An 11,306-nucleotide genomic window follows, 5' to 3' on the forward strand; every position below is an offset into this window, starting at 1 on the left:
TTTATCTTTTATACTTATAACTATTTTTTCATATTTTTCTTTTCATTTTTTTTAATTTTATCTTTATTATTCATTCTTTATTCTTTTATTTATTTCAAGAAAACATTGTATAATAACATGAAAATATAATACTAATGTGGTTTGATGGGTAATTTGTGTTCAACAACATGTTAATAAATGAGTTAATAGCTAAATTCGTTCCTGAAAGATTACTTATTTTTCAAATTAATCTTCAAAAGATTTTTTTAGTCATATTAGTGTTGAAAAGATAAAACGTAAGTCAAATTGGTCCTTCCGTTAATTAGATGATAACAACTGATGACGTGTCACGTTAAGTGACACGTGGCATGGCAGGTTAATGCCACGTGTCACAATATGATTGGTTGACATGTAAAAAATTATTTATAATCAAAATAGTTCCTGAAAATTTAGATGTAAGTCATTTTCATCCTTAAAATTTTAAAAATTAATCAAATTAGTTTTTATATAATTTTTTTTATTTTTTTCATAATATTAAAGTTTTAATATTTTTTGATAATACTAATTTTAATATTATCTTTTAGACCTTAATAAACAAAATTCTCTTTACATAAAATAATAAAAATAATTAAATTATTATAAAATTATTTTGTCATTTGTATTTTAAAATTTTACCTTTTCAAATTGTAATTTTTAGAAAATAGAAAATAATACATTTAATTAAAAATTTTAAAATATTAAATTATTAAATTTTTTAATTTTTTTTATTTTTTATGTGAGACTAATTTTATACACTCTTTACACTTACAAAATTAACATGTTTATCAACATGAGAGTATAGTAATTAGTAAATAGTAGCATTACTCCCTTCAAACTTGAAAGGTGTGGTTGCAAAAAAACAAGAAGAAGACACGTCCTAACTGCCAACTAAGCCATTAAAGTGCATTAAATCGAACGTGAATGGAAGAAGGCAAGTAGCTGAGAATTAAAAACCTAATTCAGTTTTAGAGCAGTTAGCTTTAAATGTAAGAAAAGAAGAAAATCTCGATTGTGTGCTACTGCTGCGGACTACGTAGAATTCATTCATTCATGATTTGCACCAAAAAAAAATGGATGGATAAAATCAGTGACTAGTTTATCATTTAACCCATGGTCCATGTTCTTTTGGGCTGTGTTTGTTTTCAGGGATATGACATTGAGACGGGGATATACGGAGATATTGACCGCATGCATTCTGGTAAAAATATTATGTTAATTTTAACATTTTTAACATGAAAAGGACGTAATTACAAAATTAAAAGCAGTGTAGGGACCCAATTGAATGGAAAAAAAGTATAGGGACCTAATTAAAAATTTGGTGAAACTATAGGGACCAACAGAGTAATTAAACCTTCTTAAAATACATGTTAACTAAATTCAATTTTTTTAAGGAGAAAAATATTGCAACTTTTAATTTGATATTAGCACTTTCTTTTGTGTGTAATTTTTTAATTAACTTTTATTATGGGAGAATTTTTTTTTTATAAAGGAGGTGAGAATTTTATTCCTCCTATTGATATAATATTAGTCTATGCATGCCTTTTTTGGTTGTATTTTTTCATGAATATGTTAAAGATAGAAGTGGCACTAGTGTTAATATCCATTTCCTAATTTAGGAATAATATGTAATTAAAGAGCGACACTATTCATTGGAAAGTGATAATATCTATTCCATATTTTATCTTATTGGAAAATGCATGAAAAATAAATAACATGCGGTGGTTATTTTACCTTTTTTTTCATACAACTCTAACACATACTGTATTTAAGAGTTTATCAATTGTCTCTAATAAAATCTGAACTCAAATGCAGCTTATTAAGAAATATCACGATAAACCATTCAATTAAAGCTTCAGCTTGGTTATTGTTGTAAAATAAATAAAAGATATATAAAATAAAGATGTATAAATAGAAGACTCTATTATTAATATAATTAGCTCAATAATTGTTATATATATATAATAATATTATATGTTGTATTGTGTATATATATACAAAGATAAGGAAAAGTATTAAAAATAAAGAGAGAGAGATTTGCATTTGATACTATCTCAATATAATAAAGATGGTTAATATTGCTATTAATATTATATGTAAAGAGTAATAGAAAATAGAGTTTAAAATACTTATAAAATAAAATAGGAGAAAGAATTGTAGTAGAAATATAAGGAGAATAGTATTTGATTGTAGCATAAAGAGGGAATAGATTTCTTATTACTTGCTTCTGTGTAAGAAAGAAAAGAGAGAGTATTTTTATTTCTTGTTGTGTGTAAAGCCTCGTACCATACCCCCTATTTATACATGCATGGGATCTTGATTTTCAACACATATTTAATATTCATTCTCTCTTTGAAAATATGAGTCTTGCATGGGAATGGGCATCCACGTTGCTCATTCTTATCACAACAGTTATTTTAATTTTTTTTTTTTGGATTTGCCACTGTATCTAAGAGTGTTCATAAAATAACTAAATTGTAATTAAAATCATAATCACATTTTAGTTAACCAATTTAATAAAACAATTTTAAAATCATATCCATATTATTAAAAAGTGATTAACCAAAGTCAAATTTTAAAAACCGATTTTTAACTGGTTAATCAAAACCAAAACCAAATTTTATGTAATTTGTGTTTAAATTGGTTAACCGATTTTTTTTGTAAAAACCAATTTCTAACCGGTTTAAAACGATTTTTAACCGATTAAAAACCGATTTTTTTTTATTTTTTTTAATTCAATTTTTCTATGTAAAAATCGGTTTTTTTAAACTGGTTATTTTTTAAAATTGGTTTTTATTTTTATAACCAGTTAAAACCCAATTTTTGAATTTTCTAACTACTTAATAACCAGTTTTATCACATAAAACCAATTTAGTTAATTAACTAAATTATATTTTTGGTTAACCCAAAAACAGGTTTGGTTTTTGGATTAACCAAACCTTGAATAGCCCTCTCGGTATCCTCCAACCTAACAGGTTAAGGACTAATCTACTGCGGTACTAAGCTTCAGTTAAGAGTTTGCCACTGGCCAATGAGATGCTGCATGCACAAGGCGAGATTTGAACCCCCACATTTGTTTAAACGAATTAGTGAGCTAACTATTGGACCAACCCAATTTGATTGGTTATTTTAGTTATTTATACTTGGGTTTTTTTTTTTACAAAAATCTCTCATTATTCATGATCTTGGGCCATGATAAAATCATTATTATGGGCTATGATATGATTGGGCCACATGATTTGGGTCATTCAGGAACCGAGCCCATTCAGTAAACCAAAAAAAAGATGTAATTCCGAGAAGACCCCATACCCATTACATACCGTTTATTCTTACCAGCCAACCAGGCTGTCGGAATCCTAACGGCTATTTTGATAGAACTAACGAATTTAAAAATGTGTCCTTTGAACCCCCTCACTTTTTACTACAAACCTTAATCGCTACTGTGTTCCTGTCTCCACATTACACGCTCGCTCTCTCTCTCTTGAAGAAGAGGAAGAATTGAAGTGAATTGAAAGATTATTTTTATTAGTATGGCGGAAATTCGGTGTTTGCCGGTGATTGAAGAAGATGAAACCATTGATGAAGACTTCTATGAGAAGATTCAAGCGCCAAAATTCGTTGACCTCACCGCACCCGATCCTCGCCTCCCCGACGAGGACCGCCACTGGTTCTGCATGCGTTTTGGTAATACTACACTCTCTTGAGGTTTTCTAAGTTTTGAATTAGAAACTCTTCAGATCTCACTCTTTAGCTTCCTTAAACTAATTAACTAAAATTTGTTGTAATTTTCTTGAATTGGAACTCAGGATGTGACCAAAAGCACGAAGAAGAGTTGGATTCTGAGGCAATTTACAAGGATTTTGTTCTTAGGGTTTGTTCTAGTTTCACTCTAGTTTGTTTAACTTGGTTATAATAATCAATGACTAATGAATATAAATAGTTAGGTTAAATGATTGTTGGGTTTTGATCAGGTTATGGCAGCTAGAAGTCCCAATGTCAAGCTTAGAAAAGCATTAAACAGAAGAGAAGCAAGGTAGCTCACAGAAAACATTATGTTGAACACTTTTCTTATTATTTTGGGGTTATTTTCTGTGCTTTATTTGTTGCTTTGAAGTGAAGCAATTTCTCAATTGTGTCTGGCAGTGAAAATTTGAAGTGTCCGCTTACAGCTCCAGCAAAGCCGAGGGTGTCAAGAATGGCCTTGATTTCCTCATTGTCACACAAGATGGCTGAAAATAAGGCCAAAGTTAATAAGCCTCTTGCAAAGGTTTCTGCTTCTGCTACACCAAATGCCAAAGTGAAACAATCACCTTCTGTGGCTAAGGCTTTGACTACTCCAAGGAATCAAAAGAAGAAAGTCTCCATTGTCGAACCATTCAGAACTGTTCAGAGCAAGAAAGCCTTGAGTGTTGCTGTGCCTAAAAGCAGAATGGTAGGCAAGGCTCTGGTGTTTCACTCACCAAAGAGGACAGTGAAGATCAAGAGTTCTGTGGAACTGAAAACACCGATGAGAGTGTTGTGTTCGGCAATGAAGAAGCTTGAACTCAATGGGGGGAAGAAGAATGGAGAAGAATGTAACAACTCATTGCACATTTCTGCCTCAAGAAAGAAACTAAGGGGACGCGAGGTCAAAAGCCGTGTGTTTGATTTATTGTATTCTAATAACTGCAAGGGTCCGGAGACTAACACTGTGAGATGTAGGAAGGAGAAGAGAGTAAAAGGCATGGAGAAATGCCAGGTTAATCTGCCCCATGAAGAAAATGAAATTGACTCAAGTGACATGGAGATAGATGAAAAATCAAGGGGTAGTTCACTGGAAAGATGCACTGAATCAGGAATTTCTGGTGGTAGCAAACCAACAAGAGTAGAGAGTTCATCAGAAGCTTCTGTTACCACCACACTGTCAAATTCCACAGAAGAAGAAAAGAAGACCACTGAAGAGAGAAAACAGAGAGGGGTGAAAAGTAAACCAGTTCCAGAGAAGGGTGAAAACCCTGAAGCCATAAAGAGAAAGGATAAAGAGAAATCTGTTAACTTTGATGACAAAGAAAACCAGGCTGGTTTGACTGAATACGATGACAAGGAAAATGCTTCAGCCCCTGATGAGAACAGGTATGGAATTTGATTCTCTCTCAAAAGGCAAAACAGTCTGCTATATGCCTCTTGTGTATCAGCTTCATTTGATCAATGAACTATTTGGTGACTGCAGAATAATGACTACAAATAATGATCCCAATAAGGTCAATCTTGGCAGCAAGACTGAGGATTCAAGGAACACAGACAAGGTATGGTCTAGTTTATAATTTCTTTCATGTTTTTAATATTTTCCCCTTCATTTATTGATCTCTCTTGTCTCCATGGATATGACTTTGAAACAGAAGCATTCATCGATCACTACTAGTTCTCAAGTTGTTAAATACAGAAAACTAAAGCCTACAAATCCTAAGCCTTTTAAGCTGAGAACTGATGTAAGTAGTCTATGCTCGAGTTGGTATATTAGTTAACAGAGAAGCGCATATCAATAAATTATGTATGACTTGTGTGTTCTTTTTTTATTTTTTTTCCTATGCTGCAGGAAAGAGGAATTCTTAAAGAAGCTAATTTGGATAAAAAGGTTCCCTCACAATTGAAAGAAACCACCACCAAAGGAGGCAACCTAATGAGAAAACATCCGATTGCAGCAACACAAAGTCCTGGTCCTAAAATTAAGAAACAAATTGATCCGGAAAATACACCTGGACATGGATACAAGTTAGCAACATCCCAACTGATGCAGCTTAAAGCTGTTAAGCCTCCAAGGTAAGTAAGCAGTTATCATATTCATAGTGTATCTATGTATGTTTTATTATGTTTTTTGAGAATTGATCGATATAAGTGCCTTATTGCAGTGCTTTGTCTAGGAAGAAAGGAAAGGTTGTCCTTGGAACGCCTTGTAAACTAAGTGTTATTCTTGAAAAGCCTTCAAAGATTGCAAAGCCAAAGGACGCAGCAAAGCCACGTCAAAATGATGCTTCTCCACCTACAAGTAACGGTGGTGCTGCTTCCAATTCGAACCGGAGACTAACACTGTGAGATGTAGGAAGGAGAAGAGAGTAAAAGGCATGGAGAAATGCCAGGTTAATCTGCCCCATGAAGAAAATGAAATTGACTCAAGTGACATGGAGATAGATGAAAAATCAAGGGGTAGTTCACTGGAAAGATGCACTGAATCAGGAATTTCTGGTGGTAGCAAACCAACAAGAGTAGAGAGTTCATCAGAAGCTTCTGTTACCACCACACTGTCAAATTCCACAGAAGAAGAAAAGAAGACCACTGAAGAGAGAAAACAGAGAGGGGTGAAAAGTAAACCAGTTCCAGAGAAGGGTGAAAACCCTGAAGCCATAAAGAGAAAGGATAAAGAGAAATCTGTTAACTTTGATGACAAAGAAAACCAGGCTGGTTTGACTGAATACGATGACAAGGAAAATGCTTCAGCCCCTGATGAGAACAGGTATGGAATTTGATTCTCTCTCAAAAGGCAAAACAGTCTGCTATATGCCTCTTGTGTATCAGCTTCATTTGATCAATGAACTATTTGGTGACTGCAGAATAATGACTACAAATAATGATCCCAATAAGGTCAATCTTGGCAGCAAGACTGAGGATTCAAGGAACACAGACAAGGTATGGTCTAGTTTATAATTTCTTTCATGTTTTTAATATTTTCCCCTTCATTTATTGATCTCTCTTGTCTCCATGGATATGACTTTGAAACAGAAGCATTCATCGATCACTACTAGTTCTCAAGTTGTTAAATACAGAAAACTAAAGCCTACAAATCCTAAGCCTTTTAAGCTGAGAACTGATGTAAGTAGTCTATGCTCGAGTTGGTATATTAGTTAACAGAGAAGCGCATATCAATAAATTATGTATGACTTGTGTGTTCTTTTTTTATTTTTTTTCCTATGCTGCAGGAAAGAGGAATTCTTAAAGAAGCTAATTTGGATAAAAAGGTTCCCTCACAATTGAAAGAAACCACCACCAAAGGAGGCAACCTAATGAGAAAACATCCGATTGCAGCAACACAAAGTCCTGGTCCTAAAATTAAGAAACAAATTGATCCGGAAAATACACCTGGACATGGATACAAGTTAGCAACATCCCAACTGATGCAGCTTAAAGCTGTTAAGCCTCCAAGGTAAGTAAGCAGTTATCATATTCATAGTGTATCTATGTATGTTTTATTATGTTTTTTGAGAATTGATCGATATAAGTGCCTTATTGCAGTGCTTTGTCTAGGAAGAAAGGAAAGGTTGTCCTTGGAACGCCTTGTAAACTAAGTGTTATTCTTGAAAAGCCTTCAAAGATTGCAAAGCCAAAGGACGCAGCAAAGCCACGTCAAAATGATGCTTCTCCACCTACAAGTAACGGTGGTGCTGCTTCCAATTCGAAACCTTGTTCACGAGGAAGGAGGACTTTAACTGTTCCAAAGGAACCAAAGTTTCATAGTCTCCATGTACCAAGGAGCTGTACCATCAGGAATGCTACATAGGGGGCTCCTATGGGGCATTAGAGAGATTTGTTCAATATCATCATTGAATTTTTAGTGGCTTTGGTGTAATATTGAAGAAAAGGGTGAATGTGTGTTTTTGTTGTATCATGATTGATTTGTTTAATAACAGGATTCTTTGCAGTACCAAAGTTACAATGATTTACGTAAGAGGAGTGCTAGGGGGCAGCAACTTTTGTGACTTGTAACCATCAAATAGCCATCAATGATGATTTTAATGGTGTGAGATTAGTATGAGATTTCATCCAATGGTTCACTTTTCTTTGCTGGTTACATGCTGGCCAGAATTCAATAAAGTTGGCTCTCTAGACTTTTCCTTTACGTAATACCATTTGATTTGTGTTTCGTGTTAAGTAAATCAACAGACCACATTCAGGCAAAATAATTTGATTATGGGTTTAAATTTGGTGTTTTAGTTGGAAATGGATGCAGTGTGTGTATTTGCATATTAGTGGGTGTCAAAGTGCACTTTCAACACGCAGGGGGACGTGTTGCATGCAGACGCAACACATGGGGGCGTGCTGCGTCAGCACATGGGTGGGCGTGAATAACACGTAGCGAAGTCTGGTTGCACGAGATTGCAACACATGGGGGGAGTGTTGAGTCAGCACATGGATGTGCGTGAATGCCACATGGCGAAGTCTAGTTGCACGAGACTGCAACACATAGGGGGCGCTGAGTCAGCATGGGAGGGGGGGGTGTTATATGTGTCGAAGGCTGGTTGGTTGGTGATGCAACACGGGGGAGAGGGGTGCTTCGTCTATATAAGGCAAAGTCCGGTACCTTTTTCATTGTGAGGAAGAGTGTTCTTTGAGTGTGTTACTAGTATAATAGAGGGTACCACAAACGTGATAGTGTATCGCAACGGTGAGATTATACGAAATACTCATGAGGGAGTGAGATTTGTGTTTCAGAATCCGTTTTTGTTTGTGGTTCTATGCACCATGACGTGCATCGAGCTTCAGAATGGTCTCTGTCAAAGTATGGAGAACAGTATATTGAGGAGAGTGAGCAGTATATTGTACCGGAATCCGGTTATAATTTTTGGTGGTCTAATACAGTTTGATATCATGCCGATCGTTGACGAAGAGAGTATGCAGAATATGTTCCAAATTCACCGACAGACTCAAATGCGACAGCCACAGATTGAGCTGTATGTTGAGTTTGAAAACGTAAAGGCATATGAGATTCAAAATAATTTAGATATAGAGGATGATAGAGCTGCAGTGTACGAAGGAATGAACAGTGACAGCGAAGAGGACTTCGAAGCCACTTATAAAGCTGGTGATGAAGACGAGGATAGTAATGTGGGAGTCGAAGCAGCAGCGGAAAATGTAGTGGTTCACCCAGCAGTCAGTCAACCAATGAACGTCCCACCTTTTATGCGTAATTTGGATCTTGACGCCATGAATACACCGGAATTCCCGGAATATGCAAACATAGGTACGTGATGAGTGAATAATACGTTTTTGTAAATTTATATTTCGGATGGATCAATGAATGATGATTTCTGCTTTTTATAGGTGTTGCTGACCCTGAGAACGGAGAGTTCAAGAATGGAGTATAGTTCTAGAAAGTCTGTCGTTGCAGCAATCAGAAGTTACACTATCTCTAGAGGAGTCGACTACAATGTTTATGAGTTCGAACCACTGACGTTCTATGCAAAATGCAAGACGTATGGGAGTGGGTGCAACTGGCTTATCCGAGCTAGCTTGATACGAAAAAAAGGTTGTTGGGAGATACGGAGATACAACGGTAGTCACACGTGCACCATGGAAATGATTTCACAGGATCATTTCAAGTTAGACTCGGACACAGTTGCTGAGGCTATAAGGCCATTGGTTGAGAGTGACCCGTCCATCAAGGTCAAATCTATAATTGCAGAAGTCCAGTCAAGGTTCAATTACACCATTAGTTATCGAAAGGTTTGGTTGGCAAAGTAGAAGTCCATAGCCAAAGTTTTCGGTGGTTGGGAGGATTCTTACCAAGCTTTGTTATGGTGGCTCTCGGTCATAACTCAGAAGATGCCTGACTCAATTGTCCAAATAGAAACACGATCCCTGTACAACGGGAGTGAGGAGGCGAATGGTGTCAGAATACTTCACCGCGTATTTTGGAGTTTCAATCCATGCATTAAGGCGTTCAAGCATTGCAAGCCTCTAGTTTAAATTGACGACACACACCTGTACGAAAAATACAAAAGTACACTTCTGGTTGCTATTGCACAAGATGGGAAACCAGAACATTATGCCTATCGCATTTGCCCTGATGGAGGGCGAGACAGCTGATGCGTGGCACTTCTTTCTAAGGAATCTACGAATGCATGTTATTAGAAAAGATGGTGTGGGTATGATCTCAGACTGACATTAGTCAATCTGGACAGCAGTAAATCGTTCCGGTGGTGATTGGCAACCTCCGAGAACATGATTGATGTTTTGTATAAGGCACATTAGTAGCAACTTCTTAAGGGCATTCAAAGTCCCACACTTGCAAAAACTTGTTGTCAACATAGGGTATTCAAGGACGGTGGAGGAGTACAACATCAACTACAAGAGGTTGGAAGAGCGAGGCGAGGCATATGTTTGGTGGTGTGATGCCATTGGACTTAGACACTGGGTATTGACATTTGATGAGGGTCATCGATGGGGCCATATAACGACGAACCTTGTGGAGTGCATTAATTCAGTTTTGAAGGGTGCCCGAAACCTCCCTGTGTTGGTGCTCGTTCGAGCAACGTATTATCAGTTAAACGAACTTTTTACGCAGAAGAGTGCTGAGACTCACGAACGCAAGCGTGCTGGATTTACTTAGTCTATATTTGCACAATAGCGGATAGAAGCAAACATGCAACGTGCTGGGAATATAATTGTGCACCAGTTTAATAGACGAAACGAGGTATTTGAGGTGCGTGAAATGCCTAATGAAAAAGTGTTGGTAGTTGATCTTGCGCGGCGGACGTGTGACTGTGGGCACTTTCAGGTGGAACGACTACCATGTCGACATGTTATTGCTTGCTGTGCAAACCAGCAACTCGATTGGCACGTGATGCACGACATAGTTCTCTGTAAAGATGCATAAGACATGCTGATCTCGAACTATAAGTATGGATCCGCTCGAAATCGCGAAGCAATGGTAAATACTTCGTGTGGGCATATGCGGTCGACTTATCCGTGAATAGGGTCGAACCCAACAAACAAAAAATCTGGCAACTGACATATCTCTTGATAGATTCTTCGGTGTCCAATGACTCTACGTCTCTAATAGTCCGAACCCAACCCAACTTTATATAATATTTCGAAGAACTACTGACAGCCGGTTCGCGACCGAATATCGCAATGCTCTGACTCTGTAGGAAGTCGCTATTACTATCTGTCCATCCGCTCACAGGCTCTCCATCAATGGGTAGGCCAGTGTCACAGTAACCTCACCCACCAGTAATACCAACGAATGAGTTTCTAGCCTCCACCTTTCCACCAAAGCAATTAATAAGGGATAAAATCCTCTTATCAACTCAATCCCAGAAATGTGGTAGAATCCCGTTGAGCGTAAGTAGTTTTCGACCATCGGATTCCACGTCAGCGGCGGATCCAACTTACGAACCATCAAATTCCTGTTTGACTGGTTCAACAAAAACACTTTTATTCCCTAAATATTAGTTTAAATAAATAAAAATTATTAGAAATAAATATTTATAATAATAATAATTTACATAAATATAAAATATTGTTATTTCTAATCATAA

General features: G+C 36.3%; 1 protein-coding gene and 1 long non-coding RNA gene across 10 annotated transcripts in view; both read left to right on the forward strand.

Moving 5' to 3' along the window:
* Nucleotides 1-11,306, forward strand: part of LOC110268283 — a 19,398-nt gene that overhangs the window by 4,399 nt on the left and 3,693 nt on the right. Inside the window, exon 2 of the long non-coding RNA XR_002356456.1 lies at nucleotides 8,918-8,920. This is a non-coding gene — a long non-coding RNA (uncharacterized LOC110268283). The remainder of the gene's footprint in view (nucleotides 1-8,917; nucleotides 8,921-11,306) is intronic.
* On the forward strand, nucleotides 3,407-7,690 carry LOC107623890. Of its 9 annotated transcripts, none has more exons than XM_021114231.1 (9): nucleotides 3,407-3,699; nucleotides 3,822-3,886; nucleotides 3,987-4,048; nucleotides 4,159-4,710; nucleotides 6,089-6,505; nucleotides 6,603-6,678; nucleotides 6,772-6,861; nucleotides 6,969-7,192; nucleotides 7,298-7,551. In XM_021114231.1, exons 1-9 carry the CDS (start codon nucleotides 3,546-3,548, stop codon nucleotides 7,332-7,334), a joined length of 1,677 nt encoding a protein of 558 aa, XP_020969890.1. In that variant the 5' UTR covers nucleotides 3,407-3,545; the 3' UTR covers nucleotides 7,335-7,551. The 9 variants fall into 9 exon arrangements, 8 of the variants coding, with proteins under 8 accessions (XP_020969890.1, XP_020969892.1, XP_020969891.1 ...); XM_021114233.1 differs by having other exon boundaries at nucleotides 3,408-3,699; nucleotides 6,969-7,196; nucleotides 7,282-7,392; XR_002356455.1 differs by lacking the exons at nucleotides 6,089-6,505; nucleotides 6,603-6,678; nucleotides 6,772-6,861; nucleotides 6,969-7,192 and adding exons at nucleotides 5,225-5,300; nucleotides 5,394-5,483; nucleotides 5,591-5,814; nucleotides 5,920-6,046 and having other exon boundaries at nucleotides 3,410-3,699; nucleotides 4,159-5,127; nucleotides 7,428-7,497.

Source organism: Arachis ipaensis, chromosome B10 (assembly GCF_000816755.2).
Source record: "Arachis ipaensis cultivar K30076 chromosome B10, Araip1.1, whole genome shotgun sequence".
In the NCBI taxonomy this organism is placed as follows: domain Eukaryota; kingdom Viridiplantae; phylum Streptophyta; class Magnoliopsida; order Fabales; family Fabaceae; genus Arachis; species Arachis ipaensis.

Excerpts from the sequence above, each read along its gene's own strand:
- LOC107623890 (XM_021114227.1), top strand. The coding sequence starts at position 3,546 with ATGGCGGAAATTCGGTGTTTGCCGGTGATTGAAGAAGATGAAACCATT. Across the intron at positions 3,887-3,986 it reads ACAAGGATTTTGTTCTTAGG|GTTATGGCAGCTAGAAGTCC; the intron begins GTTTGTTCTAGT and ends GGTTTTGATCAG. Across the intron at positions 6,506-6,602 it reads TCAGCCCCTGATGAGAACAG|AATAATGACTACAAATAATG; the intron begins GTATGGAATTTG and ends TGGTGACTGCAG.